The sequence below is a fragment of the Ictalurus punctatus genome, chromosome 12 (assembly GCF_001660625.3).
Source record: "Ictalurus punctatus breed USDA103 chromosome 12, Coco_2.0, whole genome shotgun sequence".
NCBI classification, from domain to species: domain Eukaryota; kingdom Metazoa; phylum Chordata; class Actinopteri; order Siluriformes; family Ictaluridae; genus Ictalurus; species Ictalurus punctatus.
The window spans coordinates 1860001-1881793 of NC_030427.2; the positions used below are offsets into that span (position 1 = coordinate 1860001).

General features: G+C 39.1%; 1 protein-coding gene across 1 annotated transcript in view; it reads left to right on the plus strand.

Annotated features, from left to right (window-relative positions):
* Positions 1-11016, plus strand: part of LOC108261189 (NACHT, LRR and PYD domains-containing protein 3) — a 264701-nt gene extending 253685 nt beyond the window's left edge. Inside the window, exons 11-15 of the mRNA XM_053684416.1 lie at positions 4893-4955; positions 7895-7943; positions 8134-8198; positions 9076-9222; positions 9346-11016. Coding sequence (XP_053540391.1) covers positions 4893-4955; positions 7895-7943; positions 8134-8145 — 124 coding nt within the window. The 3' untranslated portion in view covers positions 8146-8198; positions 9076-9222; positions 9346-11016. The remainder of the gene's footprint in view (positions 1-4892; positions 4956-7894; positions 7944-8133; positions 8199-9075; positions 9223-9345) is intronic.
* The last annotated feature ends 10777 nt before the right edge of the window (positions 11017-21793 follow it).

Consider the following 21793-nt stretch of genomic DNA (forward strand, 5'->3'; position numbering starts at 1 on the left):
TTATTCTGTTTTAGCGGCACTATTTAAGTATTACCTTACTTTATCCTAAAATCCATTGTTTGCTCCCTGCTTATAGCAACTAAAATAAACAACAGTGAGTGTAAAAGTGGCTGTCATTTAGAAGCTAAAATAACTTTAAATTTCTGTAATGTTTTTAATGTATAAACTGCTAAACTGAGGTGAAGTTGGGTTTATATTGGACATTCACTGCAAATTCGAGCTTCTATTTCTCAAGAAATAAACACAAAAAGGACAAAATGTGTGTGTAGCTGGCGAGGTGACTTTGTAAAGAAATACTACGCGCATGCGCACGTAATCATTCACATCAACATGTCCGCCATATTGATGAGGGAAAGACCGCGCTGTAAACAAATACAAGTAAACGGAGGAGCTGTGGTTTTTCTGGATAATAATTTACATGATTTACCGGAGATGATAACGGCATCGTTTTCAAAAACTTGCCCTTTGAAACCCGTTTTCCAAAGTTTTCAGACCCCGAAACGCCGTCGTCATGGAAACGAACAGCCAATCCGCATCAGAAGTTTTCGGTTTTTATTTGAAAACGTTGTGGTGTAAACGGCCCCTTAACAACTACAGCAAAATGCTGCTTTTATTGCTGAAGTCTTTCTGTAAACAAATAGAAATGAAATAGAATTTTTATGATTCACACTATATTACACGCCATTCTTCTTCTCAAAGACAACTCTATTTTTGAAAATAATCAAGATTTTTTTTGTTAAAAAAATCACACACACACAGTTAAAAACAAAAAAAATAATGCATAAGTACTTATGTATAATATAAATGTAAACTAACTAAATAAATATATAAACATTTATAAATAGTTAGATAGATAGCATTATTTTTTTATGGATGCACAAAAAGCACAGAATTAAAGTCCAGTCCTAAATGAATAATAAAATCTCACTTTCACTGCACCTTGTGGTTTCTGTTCCTCGGTGTCTTTAGACATGATTTTACTTTTGATCATAATGTTTGAATTAGACATTGCAGATCTTACTCGCGCTACACTCTGTATCAGCGCGTCTACACCGCGCGTGACCAGCAACGCAGCCTCGTTACTAACACTTTATTTTCAGTGCTTTTTGAACTGTCTCTCAGCCCTAAATAGTTCCGCGGTATTTGTGTGGAATTGGGATGAACGTCTAGTTAAAGGGTTGATGTCTCGCTGGCGCAGTGATTTGTTCTTTAGGAGTGTTTTTCTCTTAAACAGCTCTCTGTGTGGAGACTTGAGGTAGTTCTGTAGTCACAGGTGCACAAATCAGTCACACAGCTCCAGCTCCACCTGCGCCTCTCGCAGGGAAACGGTTTCTGTGCACTGGCTCCGTCCCAAATCACCTTGTATGGAATCTCTATCTCTAGTGCACTAGGTGCGGTAGAGACTCCATTCGTTCAGACCGTGTGTAGTGTACCTAGATACGCAGTCGTGCAGGATTTGGGCACAGGCCACGCTAATGAAACATCATCCATTTCAAGTCAAGTTGCTATTGTTAAACATTTCACTAAAACCTGTATGGAAACGTTGCTGTTCAGTTGTTCTATAAGCGCAATTTCAACCAAATACAGTGGAGTGTAAAAGTTTGTACCCCCTTTTGGTTTCTTTTGGACGGAAGGGTGTTAAATGTCCTAAACACTACACAATTTGACTGCAAGTAGAAGTTAATTTTATTATCAGACTCAGATATCCATGTTAATATTTTTAATACTGCTCATTAGTATTAAATGACGATGATTTTGTGGTCAGTAAACCGTTTTTGTGTTGATTTTGATGTATGTTTTGGATCACTGTCCTGCTGGAAGATCCAACCACGGCACATTTTAATGTTTCTGGCAGAGGCAGTCAGGCTTTTATTTAATATCTGTTGATATTTGGTAGAGTCCATGATGCCATGTATCCTAACGATATGTCCAGGTCCTCTGGCAGAAAAACATTCCCAAAACATTAAAGATCCACCACCATATTTAACCGTGGGCATGAGGTACTTTTCCATATGGCTACCTCTCTGTGTGCTTCAAAACCTCCTCTGGTGTTTATTACCAAAAAGCTCTATTTTGGTTTCATCTGACCATAGAACCCGATCCCATTTGAAGTTCCAGTAGTGTCTGGCCAACTGAAGACACCCGAGTGTGTTTTTGGATGAGAGTAGAGGCTTTTTTCTTGAAACCCTTCCAAACAGCTTGTGGTGATGTCGGTGACTTCAGATTGTAGTTTTGGAGACTTTCTCACCCCAAGACACAACTAACTTCTGCAGTTCTCCAGCTGTGATCCTTGGAGATGTTTTGTCCACTCGAACCGTCCTCTTCATTGCGTTGAGACGATATAGACACGCGTCCAATTCCAGGTTGATTCATAACATTTCCAGTTGACTGGAACTTCTTAATTATTGCCCTGATGGTGGAAATGGGCCTTTTCAATGCTTGTGCTATTTTCTTATAGACACTTCCCATTTTGTGAAGCTCAATAACCTTTTGCTGCACATCACAGCTACAGTGGTGCTTGAAAGTTTGTGAACCCTTTAGAGTTTTCTATATTTCTACATAAATAGACACAAGATTTTCAGACAAGTCCTAAAACTACTCAAAGAGAACCCATTTAAACAAACGTGACACATATTATACTTGGTCATTTATTTATTGCAGAAAATAATCCAATATTACATATCTGGGAGTGGCAAAAGTATGTGAATCTTTTGCCTTCAGTATCTGGTCTGACCCCCTTGTGCAGCAATAACTGCAACTAATCATTTCCAGTAACTGTTGATTAGTCCTGCACATGGGCTTGGACATCAGTTTTGGCCATTCAAACCAATAACTTTATTGTTCTTTAACCATTCTTTGTTTTGGGCCATTGTCTTACTGCATGCCCCACTTTCTCTTGAGATTCAGTTCAGTTCCTGGGTTCATTCTTGCCCTGCGTTTGGGGAACTCACCACTACACTAATTATAATCTTTCAGATAGCTTGGAGATTTAGTACGTGTAGACCTTCTCAACTCGGGGTTTTCCATCCCAAGGAAAGTTTCTGATGCGGCCACTTCAGAAGTTCCTCCAAGTTTTTGTTTGTGACTTTCCTCAGAGAATGAAGAACCTGAGTCTTTTGTAGAATGCGCTGGAATGGCAACATCTGGCCGTGAAGTGTCTTACAACTCTGGTGCTATTGATGTTGCATTGTGCCTGTCTCTCACCTGATCAATATGTCACCACACTACTTGCCCACTTCCCAATGCTACTGTGCACCATACAGGACCAGTCTTTTTCTGAACTGTTCCTGGAATAAAAGTAGGTCCAGAGCTGAAGTTCCTAGTATACACTGGGTCACCCACCACGAGATATCTTTCCTTTCCATGTTGGTCATGGTACCATTTTTGTCTCAATTGTTTGTGTCTCAATGAGACCCTGTGTAGACCAGTTTCCTTCCACACAGCTGATTAGCGGCTGATTTGCCAGTGGTCGACTGTGGCGTCGTTCGGTAACTGAACAGCACTCTGGCTAGCTTTTTCAACGGACTCTCCAGCACTCTTTTCATCAGGGTTTTGAATGTTTGAACGGCCCTTTCAGCCAGATGCCTGGAAGATGCATGGTAGGGTGCTGTGCTTGTGTTTGATTCCGTTTCTTTAGATAAACTCTTGGAATTCAGCACTGGTAAAAAACAAAAAAAACTGCTATGGTCTGACATCACTACTTCTGGTATCCTGTGTTGGCTAAAGGTTTGTCTTAAGCACTGAATGGTAACTGTGGATGTAGACTTGATTAACAGATAAGCCTCCATTTTGAGAATGCCTCTACCACGATCAAGAACATTCTACCCATCCACGGTGCACCGTAATCAATGTGAATCCTTCTCCATGGCTGCTCTGGTAACTCTCACGCATGCAGTGGCGCGTTTGCCGGAGCGTTTCTGTTTTCCTGACAGACTGCACACGATTTGACCAATGCTTCCACCTCTGCAACCAAGTGTGGCAACCACATATAGCTACGCATCAGGCCTTTCATCCTGGTAAGTCTCGGATGGGTTTCGTGTAGATGTCTTAGAAGAGCCGCACGCCGCGGATGTGGAATCACTACGCGAGTCCCCCATAAAACAAAGCATCCCTGTATGCAGAGTTCATCCTATTTCCTTACATATTCGGGATGTCACGATACAAAAAATCTAGTCGTTGGTACCGATACCACCAAAAGTACACGATGCTCAGTACCATGGTGTGGTTTTTATTTTAAAAAAGAGAGAGAATTAAAAAAAATTATTAAATTAAAAACTCCTGGAGGACATCCTCCTCTGGCTGATACTGGCAGAGAGAGAGAGAGAGGGATATTTTAGTTCAAACACTCTGACCATGACTAATAAGTGCTAAGGTGCACTCCTAAACACGCACACCCCCCCTTATACTCTGAATGCAAGCATTAGTTTAAATTCACTGATACGGTGTCAGGATAAAAAGATTTATTAAAAGCATGAACATGTGAATAATTATGAGTGACATTAGGCTACATTTAGCTGACAGGACACGGGCTGAATGGAGATGCATGGTGGTCCATTAGGAGTTAGTTTATAACATTGCAATGTGTTAGCGTTTAACAAATAACTGGATATCGCAAACATTACGTGGAGCATAATGTTAGCTGATTTCACGGCTACAATACCAGCTTCCTCAAGCATAATATAGGACCTGTCTTTCGACTGTAATCGTATGGCATTAATTTTGTGACCTAAAAATACCTCTACTTCTCCCATGAACTCGCACTTGCTCCTTCTTTGTCTCAGTCCACTCTTTTCTATCCTACTCAGTACCTCATCCAAGTTCTGCAGATGTTCATTAGCCCCTGAGACTAAAATGTCATCCAGATAAACTGTGACGCGTGTGATGTCTTGCAGAATCCCTTCTATTGTGCGCTGGAAGATCGCTGGACTTGAAGCAACTCCAAATGTTGGCCTGTTGTAAGTACATAATTACTTGTGCATGTTGATTGTAACGTACTTATTGGAATTTTTGTGCAGCATTATCTTCTGATGCGCATGGGTCATGTCCAGTTTGGAAATTCTTTCCTCCTGCCGACTGAGCAAATAATTCTTCTACCTTGGGAATTGGATACTGCTCCACACTAGAGCTGGATTTACTGCGAATTTATAATCCCTACAAATTGGGATAGAACGATCAGTTTCCTGACTGGAACAATGGGAGCTGCCCACTCTGCAAACTGCATTGGTTCAATGATCTTGTCTTCCACCAGCCTCTGGAGTTCTCTCTCCAGCAGTGGACCCAACTCTTCTTTGAACACCTCGGGTTGTCTCTCCAATACGTTAGCCAATTTATGACCTGGTACATTTGCTACTGTATTTACCAGCTGAGGCAACAAATGATTTCCGTAGCCCCCCCCACACACACACATCTTTGAATGTTGAATCTTTGATGTTTGAATGTTGATCTTTACTGATGATCACTCCACAGCCTGCATTAACTTCAAATACCACCTCCATGCTATTCACTTCAGTGGTTTGTGTGATAGGAGCAGCCCTAGGTAAGTCAAACTAAACAGAACCCTTACCTTCACTACAGTGAGAGAGAGGCCTTTAGTTGCATTGATGTTACCCTGGCTCCTTTATGACCTCACAGACTACTACTTGTCTTGCTCTTGGAGTGATCTTTGTTGGTTGATATCTTCTGGGGAGGGTAATGATGGTCTTGAATTTCCTCCATTTGTGCGCAATCTGTCTGTGACCAAATATTATCATTTTGTCTCGTTTGTTTAACTGGGATCTCTTGGTCTACTTTTAGGACTTGTGTAAAAATCTGATGTTTTGGGTCATCTTTATTCATATATATATATATATATATATATATATATATATATATATATATATATATATATATAAAATTCTGAAGGGTTCATAAACCTTCAAGCACCACTGAATATATCTTGGCCTCACTTATTGTTCTGAATGAGTAAGAGAATTTGGCTTATGCGTTACCTATGTGAAACAGGAAGTAATGGTTGAACAATGTCCTGTTCCTAGATTCCCAAGTGTACAAAAAAGTAAAATATCAAGAGGAATATACTTCAAATACATTTCTCATGGATTCATAGGGGTGCCAATAATTGTTGTACACTCATTTAACAAATATTTTTTTATAAACTTGTGGTGTTTGCAATTGTTTATCCATGAGAGCAGAGTATTTTTGTGAATTTTTTTGGAACAAAAGGTTTTCTTCTTTGCTCATATTTACCAAGGGTGCCAATATTAGTGGAGGACACTGTACATGTCACTCTCAAGTGAAACCTCATATGACACACTGTTACTTTCAGGAAATAAAAACCTGTATTTTGTGAAGTCAACACTGTTACAGTTGGTATTTGTGGCTGTATATAAGGTCAAACACATCATCATATTAACATTTTACCAAAATTAAGCTCGTTTAACCGTATGTTTATTCCTTACATAATACATATTAAACGCAAAGCATGTAGGGGTTCGACATGCATATAGTATTTGCACAATCAATAACCTATTCGAGTAATACATTGTCGTATATAAACTTGATTTTGTGTTTGTGTCTGCAGTGTCCAAAGCCCAGGCTGACCCCCCACCCCTTCAACCTTTGCAGCAATGCTGGCAGCACTATTTCCCAAAGACAACCTCTGGATATGACGCTGAGCACGTGCACTCAACTTCTTCTTTGGTCGACCATGGCGAGGCCTGTTCTGAGTGGAACCTGTCCTGTTAAACCGCTGTATGGTCTTGGGCACCGTGCTGCAGCTCGGTGTCAGGGTCTTGGCAATCTTCTTAAAGCCTAGGCCATCTTTATGTAGAGCAACAATTCTTTTTTTCAGATCCTCAGAGAGTTCTTTGCCTTGAGGTGCCATGTTGAACTTCCAGTGACCAGTATGAGGGAGTGTGAGAGCGATGACACCAAATTTAACACACCTGCTCCCCATTCACACCTGAGACCTTGTAGCACTAACAAGTCACATGACACCGGGGAGGGAAAATGGCTAATTGGGCCCGATTTGGACATTTTCACTTAGGGGTGTACTCACTTTTGTTGCCAGTGGTTTAGACATTAATGTCTGTGTGTTGAGTTATTTTGAGGGGACAGCAAATTTACACTGTTACACAAGCTGTACACTCACTACTTTACACTGTAGCAAAGTGTCATTTCTTCAGTGTTGTCACATGAAAAGATATAATCAAATATTTACATAAATGTGAGGGGAGTTCTCACTTTTTTGTGAAATACTGTACATCTTTTTATTTACTTTAATAATTATTCATAGTGTGTGTGTGTGTGTGTGTGTTTGTTTCATATATATATATATATATATATATATATATATATATATATATATATATATATATATATATATATATATAAAATTAGTGTATATATGTTTATTTCATTAGAAAAAGTGCAGTACATTTTCATGGTATGGTCAGTACTGTTTATTTTTGTAATAATGTGAACTTAACTTTTCCACTGAGTGTTATATTTTCATTCAGTAGTAATCGGTTATTAGTAGGTGCTACCCGACTTGGTTATCAGCATCTGTTAGATCCACTGTCGGTCAGCCTTTAAAATAGATTAATGTGTATGACATGATGTTCTTTAATTAATAAAGAAATGCACTTGTTGACAACTTGCTGTGGTATAAGGGGAATAAAACACTTCAGAATGTGCAGTTCTACCTTAGGGTGATAACGGTCACTCCACTTCATTGGATCGTTGACTGTTTTCCTATAACCACATGTTTATTCCTTACATAAATTAAACACAAAGCATGTAGGGGTTCTACATGCATGTAGTATTTGTACAATCAATAACCTATTAGAGTAATACATTGTGGTATATAAACTGAACTTTGTGTTTGATGTGTCTGCAGTGTCCAAAGCCCGTGGTGGTGGCAGTGCATGGCGTGTGTGTGGGAGCAGGTCTGTTGGGAGTGTTAAGTACCATCTCATACACTCAGCAAACAATATGGATGGAACTTTCCAGAGTTGTGGTGTCACTTTTCCTGCAAAGCTTTAACCATCAGAGAGTTATCTTTTACTGGGGCTTTTAGCTGCAGGAGACTGAATTACTAACAGTTTTTTTTTGTGGATCTGATTTCTTATTTCGCAGGAGTGGATCTAATCACAGCCTGTGATATTCGTCTGTGCACACAGGAGGCCTGGTTTCAGGTGAAGGTATGAGGAACATTAACTTGCCATACATTGCTTGCTTACATGTTTACACCAAGATCTGTAAACAAGCTATTTTTGTCCATATGATCATGTGTAGAGATAGTAAGTGATGAGAAGATAAGAATGGGCTGATTGTTCTGACTCGTACAAGCCCCTATGAAAGAGTTGACCACAAGGGGGCACACTCTGAACAATTATTTACATTGGCAGTTTGTTGAAGATTAAATAAACCACAGTGAGCATCAGATGTCTGGTTTTAATACAAAGTGGACTATTTCATGATATTACCATCTTGTCATTTATCAAAGAAGAACTCCAAAACCTGAAATTTGTTCATTTTTAGACAGAAAAATTCTGCAGTGTAACTGTTCTAGTGGGCTTTCCCACTGGAAGTTTAGTCCAACACAGAGCAGTTTGCATGAAAAGTTGATAATGTGACCGTCGTAATGTGCACTGGGAAGTGCACTGCGGTACCGAACCCGAGACTACCTGTAGAAGGTGGTCCGAGTTCGGTTACACTGGAACTGTGAATGTGAATTGTCCCATGAATGTGAACGTAACTTGTATCCGGGTCTGCACTTGTTCAGGAAGTAGAGTAACCTGTGCTGAAGGCCTGTTGTGGTGATGACGTGTCATGACATGTTTTGGCCTAAAGCTGCAGTAACTTTGAGAAAGTGGAAGCTCCTCTGAATATTGTGGAGTTTCTTGATTTTGCGTTAATTTCTGTGATCACAAAATGGTGAAATTCTGGACTGACACATGGAAGATTTGGAATGATAACAGAAGAATGTGACTGGGTTGTACCGTGTATTTTTTTCATGTAGCTTAATTGTTTAGTATAAATGAAGGCAAGTGTGTGTTCTGTTCTTCATCTCTGCAGTCGTGTGTTCCCTGATAGTCAATGATTGCTGGAGCTCTGGAAATAGCAGGTGAGATTGTAGGCCGGAGTCCCGTTGCTGTCCAGGGAACCAAAATCAACCTCCTCTACTCCTGAGACCACAGTGTGACTGAGAGCCTAGACTACATGGTAAGAACCTGCTTAAGACATGAATAGCATTTTTAGCCTCAAGGTAGACCCATGCACACACAGTATGGCCACAAACACAAAGTAGAGCGGTCGAAATCTGAGATATCTCCTCTGCGTCTCCAGGCTACTTGGAACATGAACATGTTGCAGACACAGGATCTTATGAAGTCAGCGCAGGCAGCCCTGGAAAAGAAGAGTCCGAAAGACGTGCCCTTCTCCAAGCTTTAAAGGAGAAGATCCAGGGCTGTTGAAGCTGCGGTGGAACTGAGACATCATCATCCACATATCTTCAGTTCTTCTTGCTAAGTCTGTTTCTTTTTAGTCTTTTTATTTTTAGACTGGTCAAAAGACTGATTAGTGGACGTGAAATGATAGATGAACTTTTAATTACTTGCTTTATTATTTGCAGGTGCCTTGTACAGTAAGACAGGGTAACTAATACTCAAAAGCTTGTTTTGTGTGTTAACATGTACAGTAGATGGACATATTTCTTCTGGTCCTGTGTGACTGCAGAATGTAGTGCAGTTAACACAGTAAATTTCCTTGGATGCTCACTTTTAACTCGAGGAGGTCACAGTTTGCCCAGACATCTTTTTTTAAATCCGTCAATCCGTCACCCACACGTCATTCTGTGGGACGAAGAGGAGGAAGCTGGACAGATAAATTTATTTATTTATTTATCATTGCTGTGTTTCCTCAATCGAGTGCAGAAAGAAGAAAAACAACACAACTGATGTAAAATAAAAATATAGAAAACAATCTAATGTAAGGTTCTGATCCGGTTTGCTTTCAGCAGGAAGGCTGTCCTCTTTCCTGTTGCTCTTTCCCTTCTATTAGTCCATTTGTCGAGTCTGAATCGGTTTGATTCGTTTCAAGACGATTCGGAGTCAAATAATTTTCTAGTGAGAGTCGCACACTTCCAAACGAACTAGACTGAGATGAGTATTTGATTCTCACTAGAAAGTGATTCGACTCTGAATCAACTCGAAATGAATCAGTCAAACTGATTCAGACTCGATAAAAGGACTATGAGATGTGATTAAGATATATATTCCAATGTTTTGCTTTACAATTCCACTGTGTGTGTGTGTGTGTGTGTGTGTGTGCGCGCGCACGTGTGTTTTTCAGGAGAACGAGAAACTCTGACACAACAGTACATCCTGACCATTGGTACTGTGTACACATCAACATACACACACGTCTCCATGCTGGACAGCTCAGGAGCTTTCACACACAGTGCTAGGAATATCCCGGGACAGAGAAACGCACCTCCTAAGTGAGCGAGTTTAGCGTCAACCGGTGAAATTTGCTGTAGCGTGAACACTTTGCCTCTGTGAGCTTCACTCTCAGTCAGGTTCACTGTAATTAGACATAAAATGTACATAATGTTTATTTTTCATACATTTAGGATGTAATGTTTTTTTGTTTTTTTTTTTACTCTCGAGGAACAGAAATGATCTTTTTAAGGCAGCTTCTTCATCACTACCTGCTACGATGTCTTCAGTTCATGTGATTTTACTGTTGAATTTAAACAGGAAATGTGAAATATTTTTGTTCCTTTGTTTCCTCTACTGTCTTTTTGCTGTGATCTTGAACACAGTTGTAATTTAAAAAAAAATAATAATAATAAATGATCATTCTAATTCTCTCACTTTCCTTGTCCTAATTGTCCTGTATCTGTTAAATCCGTTTCATCTCTGGTCTTTCTGTCTGTATGAACACTTGTAGAAATGACTTGTAGTCCATATTTTTAAATGATTCGTGATTTTGAATTTAAATAAAGATATTCTTTAATTCTGTATTTTGTCATTTAATTATCATTAGAAATCAGAAGATCAGATTAAAGCCACGGCTTCTTTACCTGCCGAAGCTGTAAAACTTTCAATAAACCAGTCAATAGATCAGCTGGATAAATGTAGATTTTTATTTACTGATGAGATGTATTGATGGTGTTGATAGATTATTTGAAGATTTTTATTGATATTGAACAATCATTCAGTTCAATATTGAAAAAACTTGATAAATAGTTGATTAAATAAATGTAGTGTAATGTACTGAGTCAAATATGAAAACTACAAATAAAATCTATTTATATCTGTGTATAATTAAAAACCTCTTAATACAAGAAATTCATATCCTAAATGTTGCAAGTGATTAATCTGATCATTTTATTCACCTGTTTAATTATTACTTTCTAAATAATAAACAAATGAATGTTCTGGATTCATGAGGAATGTTTACATTTTGTGTCCAAACTCAAAAGTTTAAACAAAGTGTATATTTATGATAATAAAGCACAAAGAACGGGAAACCTCAACACGTCTACAATCATCGATTAATTAAATATAATTTTAAAAAATTAAATTAAACAAGAGTAAGATGAAGTATATTTTTAATTAAAATGTAATTAGAAAGGAGCACTTTTTAAAATAAAAAATTAAATATTTTTTATAAATATTATTTTATAATATTATTTATATTATTTTATAATATTTTAAAATAATAATAAAAAATCAAAGATTTGATTTAAAATAATGATAAAGCTGGGTTTTTTTTGGTATGTATTTGTATATCTTATCCTCTATCGTGTTTAAGAAGGAATGAATAATGAAGCTTTTTATTAAATAATATTTGGGTTTATTTTATTTTATTTTCTCCTCACAGATTCAAATTTACGTCAACGTCCGTTACGTTGGTGACGTCACCGCGAGCGCGAGACGTCGAAGTGAGGAGCAGAAAGCGGTGTTAGTGTTAGTTCTGGCCCGTTTGGACCCAAACTAAAGTGAGTTTATTCGGTTCTGTGTAACCGAACCCGTTCTCTTCTGTGCTGTATTGTGTGTATGTGTGTAGTTAACGGTGTTAACACCTGTGTTTCAGGTGTATCAGTATGAAGCAAGCGGTGACGGCGCACTGATTCACTCTCGGAGCTCGGTTCACTAATGACCGAATGACCGAGGAACCGACCAAAGATAACTCACACCTTACGGAGAAGAAGAACAAGAGGAGGAGAAGTGAGAAATAACATTTTAAAACTTTTTTTATTCACTCTGGTTCAGTATTAATGTTAATATTATACAAATATACTAGCGGTGCTAGCTTTTGAGGAGGCAGTCCAGTCCACGCATGCACAGTGTAATTAATGAGCAAGCTAATATATATATATATATATGTATATGTGTATATATAAATATGTTTAGCATTTTTAGTGTAGGTAGATCTCTTTGACTGGTCATGTTAAAAGTAGCTCGCAAGTCAAAAAAGTGTGGGCACCCCTGATGTACAGTAAATATAAATATTAGTCATAATTCACAGCCTTAGAAGCACAAGCATCCAGAGTGATGACAAAGTCCATGATGACAAAGTCCAAGAAGTGTAACTTACTCCTGCAGAAAATAAATAATAATAATTATTAAGTATCAGTGATGTTTCCGTTGTTCAGGTGGCGATTGCAGGCGCATTTTATCCGAACTGCTTCCTCCAGGGAACTGTGGACGAGGAGCTCGCCTCCAAGGAACTCTATGGAAACGACCCCAGGACCACCATAGTGGTATTCAGTCAGCTTCCATTTAACTAGGGGATTAATAATATTAATATTATTATTATTATTATTATTATTATTATTTCTCTCTCTCCCTCCCTCTCTCTCTCTCTCAGGTGTGTAATCTCCCTCCATTTGCATTCCTCTACCATAAACAGCTCCAGTCTCTCTTCAGACACTGTGATTAAGTCAAATCCATCTCCTTTGACAGCTCCAGGTGTGTGTGATACCACTGTGTGTGTGTGTGTGTGTGTTTAATTGTGATTTTCTATAAACATGTATTGTGGGTCTGTGTGTATCAGGGCCTATGTAGAGTTCTACCGCTCGTCAATGAGAGGTTCTGGCGTTCTCCCAGAGGTCTCTCTGTCTCTCCTCCTCACGCAGCAGAGACTTCCTCTCCATCTCAACGTTTAACCCGCTGGAGAGGTGGAGACTTGGGCAGGGGGGTAGTGTATCTCACACCTCAGATATACACGGTACACACACACACACACACACGCACACTGCAGCGAGCATCATCAGATGAGTCATAGTTACATTTTAAGTGAGAGTAGTCATGTGACCACATCCCCTAGACAGTGTGATGTTTAGATGATGTTCTGTACATTAGTGCTGTTCTGTTACAGGTCTCTCTCTCTGTGTCTCTCTCACTCACTGTGTGTGTGTGTGTGTGTGTGTGTGTGTCTCTCTCAGGGTGAATGTGGATTTTCAGAATCAGTCAGTGAGCCCTGTCGGGGTTCTGAGCAGCTCCATTGAGTTGGAGAATCTTCTGTCTAAATCTGTCTTTATCGTCAATATCACCGAGGTGTCTGTTCCGCCTCTTTCACTTTCAGTGCACAAATAAAAAAAAGCAGTGGCTCCTGTGTGTGTGTGTGTGTGTGTGTGTGTGTGTGTGTGTGTGTGTGTGTGTGTGTGTGTGTGGAGGGAGTCTGGAGAAACAGAGGTGGCTGACAGTGGCCGTTAATACACGGGTGCTCTGCCCACTTCCTGTCTCACTTTATCCAAATCTGTGTCTCGCCCCTTTTTCTGAAACTCACACCAAACCTGGGAACTACTACAGAGCCAAAATACTGCATGTCATGGGGAGTAATGTGGAGGTAACATCTGTACACACACACACACACACGTACACCTACTAAAGCGCCTCCGTGATGGAGCATGGAGTGGTTACAGGAAAACTGCACATTGAGTGTACACGTGTGTGTGTGTGTGTGTGTGTGTGTGTGTGTGTGTGTGTGTGTGTACAGGTGTTCTTTGTGGACTTTGGAAACACTTCCAAGGTGCCATGTAACTCTCTGGAACTTCCTGCTGACCGGCAAGCTCTGCATTTCAGGTATTGTCTCCATGGCAACAATTTAGGCTGTAAACATTAAACACTTAATCTCCAACAACACGTAGTTAATCCAAAATAGTGTGTACCAGAAGCGTATATACTGAGGGGAGTGTGTGTGTGTGTGTGTTCGTTCAGGCTCAGGAGTTCAGCGTGGCGTGTTTGGCATCATCGGCACAGTCAGTCAAGAAGTCAGTGTTACAGAGTAAAAGTCTTTTAATTCATTCAGTACAGCAATATCAAGAAACACAAACAAACATCACAAGCTCTTCACACAACTTGGTGACGTCTTCCACGTCCTTCATCTGAAAACACACAGATGAAATAGAAATCACACGCTGCAAGGACACAGCCAGGTTCTGTTTTACACACACCTGATAGGAGATAAACCAGCTGAACTTTCTAATCTTACATTAAACATCCAACAAGCAGCTTTCGGGTCACAGTGACTACGTTTACATGGACAGCAGTAATCTAATTATTGACCTTACTCTGAGTAAGATAATAATGTGATTAAGGTGTTTACATGCGTCGCTTTTAGAATACTCCTGTCATGTTCCCGTTTTACATGTTTTAGAACATAATTAGATTAACAGCCCGCATCATTACGTCACCGCGCCACGCCGTCCGACGTCCCTCCAGAATTTCACATATCGACATACAGTTGGTCTTCGTTATGGAACCGTATACAGTTTTGCATGTTTTTATTTAATTTTTAATTTTTTTACGAACGCTTTAAGTGCAGTTAATTATTTGTCATGCTGTACATGCTAATACACAACTGCTTGAAGCCGTGGTCTGCGTCCCAAATCGCGTATTTACCGTCTATATAGTAGCCGAGATACATGTATTTTTCCCCACTACAGGCCTGTAGTAGGAAAGTATGCGATTTGGGACACAGCCGAGCTCTCTTGTTTGCCGTAAAACTGCCGTGTGTGATCATGTCCTGTCGCAAAATGTGGTGAAAACTCACACGACGTTCATAGTGTGATTAAGGTGTTTACATGTCACTACTACACGTCCATAATGCGACTAAAACAGGAGTACTCCACCTGTCTTAATTAGATTAGTGCTTACTTCGATTATGACCTTAATTAGATTAAGGTAAAAAATTGCTGTTTACATGGTAGTTTCTTAACTAGACTATGGTCTTAATCGGATCAAGAGTGGATTATTGTTGTCCATGTAAACGCAGCTATTGAGAGATTAATGACAAGTTCCTGTAACACTTCTTCTGCTTTAAACTCGAACCTGAGGGTTACGACGCCATCTCGAACTAAACCAACTTCTATCTACAAAGCTACAGTGCAGAAGAGTTACTCTGACCGGGGCAGGGGCTGGTAAGGTGTGAAAGCAGCTTGAAGTATTTCAGTGTAGTACATTCTGCTCAAAAGTCACTTTGACTCCCTCCGCTCTAATCTTGGCCAGCTGCTGGATCTGCTGGAGCATTCAGTGCAGCTAAGCGTGCTTGAGTTAGTTGTCTTACTGTTTGTGCTGCGCTGCACGTTAAACACAGTCAGTCAAACAGGTGCGTAATGAACGCGCACAGAGACAGAGAATAAGAGTGAATAAGTTCAGATGTTACCCGAACAAAACAGTGGCGTTATTGAGGAGTTGCTTGATCGGGTCCTGCGCAGGTGGTACTTGCGGAGGCGGTCCTTGCGCACGGGATCTGGATCTGGATCGACGTCCGGACATGGTCCAGTTAATTTTTTTTTTCCACAAAACTATAAGTGAACACAAAAGTTTATCTATGAATATATATACACTAAAATAACAACAATGAATGCAAACTTATCCCAATTTGTGAAGGTCAAACATGAGCACGCACCACACAGCGCTGACTGCCTCGTGCAGTGACGGTTAGCGCTTTTTCTTGTTAACAAAAACGTGTCGATTAAAAAATTTTTTTTTTTTTTTTTTTTTTTTGCATAAAGAAGAGTTAAGCTCGTCTTGGGAATACATTAAGAAGATTGAATACAAATTTTGTGTGTGTTAAGACCAAAAAAAAAAAACATTATGTAGAACCATCATGTTAAGCATGGTGGGGGGCTAAATAAATAAATAAATATTTCCATACTCAAAGCACTTTTAATTCTTTTTTTCATGTACAAAACTGGTTGAACAATTCGATTATTATAATTTAGATAAGGTAATTATCTGACTAAAACCGGCTGGCATTTGCTCGTTACTTATTACAAACTATTTAACTAGCATTAGTTTAAAAACAAGAACACAATTCTAAACAGAACTATAAAAATAAATATCAAATTTTGCTTAAACATCCTTACTGTGACTGTATACTCCTGAGGAAAGCGCAGTTTGAAAAAACCTCCCTCGCGCTGTATCAACCCGCGCACACGTTTATTTTAAAATGTAAATTATATTATTTCATATTATATGGACTGATATTTAAAAAACAAAAGTCAAATAAAAGTACAATAAAACTTTTCAACATAAGACACGGTACTATTTTCAGTGGAAGAATACCAGTTCAGTTTGCGTAGTGAGATGAACATCGGCGCTACATTTTCCTCTTTGACAATTAGAAGATGGCATGAGTTTCAATTCAAAATGGCATCTTCCTCCAGACGGCGCTCAAACACAGACAAATACAGTAACCTACAGACGGTTAAAAGCTGATAGTTTCCTAAAACTCCCTTGTGAGGAGGAAAGACTGGTAATTACACCGTTTTTTAGTTATTACGAATGTTATACGACTTAAAATTAGTAATTTTTCCTGGTTTAAAAGGCTGTATTCTACTGGAGAAAATCTAAATGGAGCAACGGAATTTTAAAATGATTGTCAACTTGTGTTCATAATTATGGTAAATAACACTTAAATTCCTTTTAAATAATGTGAAATAAAAGTGTGTGTGTGTGTGTGTATTGAGCTATCTTGTTTGACATTAATCTTAGTTCACTATTTCCTTAGAAAGCGATCAGCCTTTTTCCTAATATGGATCATTTTTGTGTTAGTCTACTTTTAATTAGGACTCTTTATTGTTTAAGATATTTAAAAATAAATATTTTATGCTGTATATTTATCAATTAACCAACAGTATTTCTCATTGCTATTATTTTATTCAGTTAACAGTGACCATGAGCAGAGAGAGAACATTTAACTGTTTATGACCTCCTGATTAAAGTTTAAACAAGAAAAGATTGGTATCTGGACCGGTTTCAGCTGTAAAAATCCTGATCGGAGCGTCCCTAATGAACACCATTAAACTAAAGCGCTCTGCATCTGACGGGTAAATGAACTCACCCAATCACATCCTATATGAGATTATTCAGATATCTACACAATACACACAGAGCGGTTCGAGAACTGACTCCAGCCCAGAACCATGACAGTGGAAATGTCTAATAGTGCAGCTTTAAATATATTTAAGAGGAGCAGACTTCAAACACTGAACATTGAGGTGTATTGTATTTGTTTACAAGGTAAACAGGTTAACGGTTGTTTTGTGCATACAGTCTGTAAAATGAACTGAAAATATTAGATTTAGTTTATCAGAAGGTAAATTAATGTGTCATGGCTCACACTATGTTCCTAAATTCTGTCATAACTGACCAGCTCAAGTTTTCTCATGCCTACTTATATTTACTTATATTGTGGCACATTAATGTTACCATCTCTTAAAAAAAATAATAAATAAAAAGAAAAAATGTTTAAAAAAACAGACAAAAAAAACCCTAAACTTCAACTGTGCTCCTAAAAGAAGTTGTCTTGCGTCTCTCCTCCTGTAAACACTGTTAAAGATTTGTAAATGATCAGGAATGTAGCACAACATGGAGGTGAAAGCAGCGGTCTGTTCATTTAAATGTGAAAGTACAATAAAAATATGTTGTCCCTAAAATCAATCAATAATCGTGATCAATCATCGAGATCTCAATATTGATCAAAATAATCGTGATTATCATTTTGGCCATAATCGTGCAGCCTACCTGCATTATTAGATAAAAATCTTAAAAGTTCACGTGACATGGACGTTAAAGTCATTTGCTTATGTCATGTTTCATGTAGGTTATTTTTGCAGGAATGATGCCGTTTGTCAAGTCATGTCGGATTTCCCACGTTAAATCATAGCACTTCTTCTCTGTCGGCACCACATACGTGTTTGGGACGTATTTTCTCAGAGGCTTTGGCTGTAAATAATTAAATTACACACACAAAACTGTATGGTACAGTTATAGTAGACTACATACACACTAAGTACTAATACTTATGTTCAGTGGTATGTGAACAGTTTATGTAATTATAAACGTACAAGTGATAGTTTATTGACATTTTAAATGAGGTGGTGGACATTAGTATCCACTAGGTGGCAGCAGTGCAGCTGTTATATCGCCTCACTGAGCAGTCTAGTGCTGTCTGAAACCTCTCCCGAGATCTTTTCACATCATCAATAGGTGATGTGTGTATGCTATAAGGCTGGTCTGTTTCATATCCTTTAACTAGAATGACTATTGTCTCATGGCCTGTAGGGGGGTTGTGGAATATATCCTTACAATTACAGGGGTCTCTGGCTAGAAGAAGCACTTTTCAGCCCTCAAAATGTCATGGAAACAATCTTTCCAGCCTAAGTTAAAATAAAACTTCAGAGGCAGAGGGTTTGTAGATGCCAAAAAATTATCAAACTTTATTGAAACAATAAAGTGATTCACTGCAGAAACTCTAAAATATGCAAACACACACAAGCCCCTTTTATACCTTTCTTCACAGTGCACTCATCTTAGTTTGGATTTTACCTTTTCTCATTAAAAACAGACCAATCTTCTTTGCACAATTAATTATTCATGTCTATATGATATCTTAGATTTGTGGAGCATGCGCAGTTAGTTGCTTTTTAGAAAGATTTTATAAGGACAGTGTTTGTTTTGTTTTTTTATCCAAAAAAAAGAAAAATACTCTTACTGGTTTGTTATATGCACCGCTAACTATAAAATCTGGAAAACAAGGTGTAAATTGATTAATAATCAGTGTCATATCCCCGCTGAGAGGGTCTTTAAACAGATTGTGAGTGAATTACAAAGACGAAAGAAAAACAGAAGAACAAAAAATAAACACCCATGGACTTTAATAACAATAAACAGTTATAATGCACACCTTCCAGCCAATCAGGATCCAGTATTCACACTGACCATGGTATAAGTGTAATTAATGCTTAAGATTCATAATGACTGTACGATATGTGTTGCTTTATTCCAAAGCTGCAGTTCATAGAAACCTCCTCACGGCTAAAGCTGCAGAGATGGAGGTCGAGGGGACCATGAAGAGGTGGCTCCAGCTGGCATCAGATCGAGAGTGTGGGCGCAAGAGCAGACTTTTGATAAAGGAGGGTATTTACAGTGTTTTAACTGGTGTGTTTTTTGCGCTATTATTAATTTGTTAAAATGTTCATATTATAGTCTATTTTTAATTGTTTATTGAAGTCCTTGATGTTTTTAAGTGGCTGAATTAGTGTGTGTGCGCGTGTGTGTGTGCGTGTTGGTAGCTGGGTGGGTATATAGTTCTGGTCTGAAGTTGACATACCCCTTGCAGGAGAAAGAGACCCTGTGTAATCTGTTTAAACGACTTTTACGCATGTTTTGCAGAGAGATCATTTTCACCTTGCTGTTTGGGTCTCTGTCCCACACTGTTACAGTGCAGTATTGAGAGCGCGAGGGAGATCGATTTTCTATCAGAAACAGTAACTATATAAAATGGACGTCAACACGCACCACTCTGTGAGGTCATTTCTCGCTCTCAACAGAGTAGTTGTGATTGTTCAGTGTTTACGACAGGGCCAAAACATTCAAGGCCATGGTGTATTTTGACTGTTCCTGTAGCATAATCTCACCAAACTGTGTGTACACGAGTCCACAGACACTGAGTCTATTCACAGTTCCATGCTGTGTAGATGTTCTGCTCATCCTCACTGTACCGTAAAGATCAGAACCTCACATCTGTAACCTTGTAGCTTTCCTTAATCAACACGACTGCAACCAAGCTTGTGTATCACTACTATTTTTAGATCTCCGCCTCTCAAAAGTATTGGCGCCCTATGCGGCCGGCTCTCAAATCTTTTGGCGCCCTACGCGGCCAGCTCTCAAATCTGTTGGCGCCCTATGCGTCCGGCTGTCAAATATATCGGCGCCCTATGCGTCCAGCTCTCAAAACTATTGGCGCCCTTCACGGGCAGTTCTCAAAAGTATTGGCACCCGATCTGAATTTTGCCACGGCAAGCACCACTCACATTTTCTTCAGGAAATGTACCTTAAAATAATAAAAAGTCTCTCACTAGGCTGTGTGTCGAGATAAACGTGAAAACATCTTGAGCTTGTGTTCACCACAGACCTTATTTCCGGCATTTAACCCAAAACCCCATTGACGGAAGTGCTAGTACGCTGACTCGTTTCTGGGTTTCACGACTCATTCCTGCAGCACTCTGTAAGACGGGCTGTTGTTATCAAACCATCGAAGTAGGATAAGCGGCTTTGGTAATGATTCTTTAAATGAACCGATTCAGAATCCTCTTCTTGAATCGTTTGAGTCGTTCTCACTCGGTCAGGGTTGCACGTGTGGGTTGCTTTTCCTGCACGTGTAATCAGCACGTGTTCACAGACCGTAAATCCCGACCCCATGGTAGACACTTGACAGAAATTTCATACTAAAGTAAGTATTTTATATTTTCTGGGTCTAAACAGAGCAGAAGTATTGCTAACGTGTTGTACAGATTCTATTGGACTAGTGAACTGTGTGGATTTGTATATTTAACCCAGTTTAATATGGCCTGCTTTGTTCAGTCAGAGACAAGTAAATCTGTTCTAATGTTCATTTATTTTCCATAGATAAAACAAATGTTTGTTTACACATGAATACGTACTTTATGCCTTCAGAATGGTGGAGATTTGGCTCTTAACTATGGTTAAGTGGGGGGTACTATAAAATGCACAGTTCTGAGACACTATATACCTATACTGTGAAATCAGTACATGTGTGTTTAGAATGATTATAGCTTTTGGGGAAAAAACTATTCTTGAATCTATTAGTCCTTGTTCTGATGCACCTGTAACGTCTCCCTGAGGGCAACAGATCAGAGCCAGGGTGAGAGCTGTCCTCAATGATGGTTTTTCCTCTGCTGAGGCAACGGGGGGTGTAAATATCCATCAGGGAGGTGTTGTGGATAAAAAATGTCATAAAATAAACATAAGGGAGACCTAGCATCCAGCAAAGGGGAGAAGAAGAAAAGATGGGCACCTAGACACATAGAAGCGGGATTAGGCGGACATTGACAAATTGGAATTACACTTTAAAGATCTTTTAAGAGCAGTAGTAGTCAAAAAAGTCAAAAAGAGGTATACGAGCTGAGCTGAGGAGTGCTAATACACACACACACACACACACACGCTCGTACAGTCAAGGGCGGGCAAGTAGACACAACATACACACACACACTCTCGCTCTCATACACACACATGAATAACTTTAATAATCTTATAGTAATAGAGAAACTCTCTATAAAAAAACAGAATAGTAGGATATGCAGGACAGTATGGAGGATATGCAGGAGCTTAAGCTCATCACTTCTGAGAATTCTCATCGGTGTGGATCTCGTGTGGTGGAACGGAACAATAAAGCTGGACCCTTGCTTCTTCTCACTCACGGCTGGTGTATTTTTTTCTATCTCCAACTGGGCTCAGAGGTAGATGTGAGT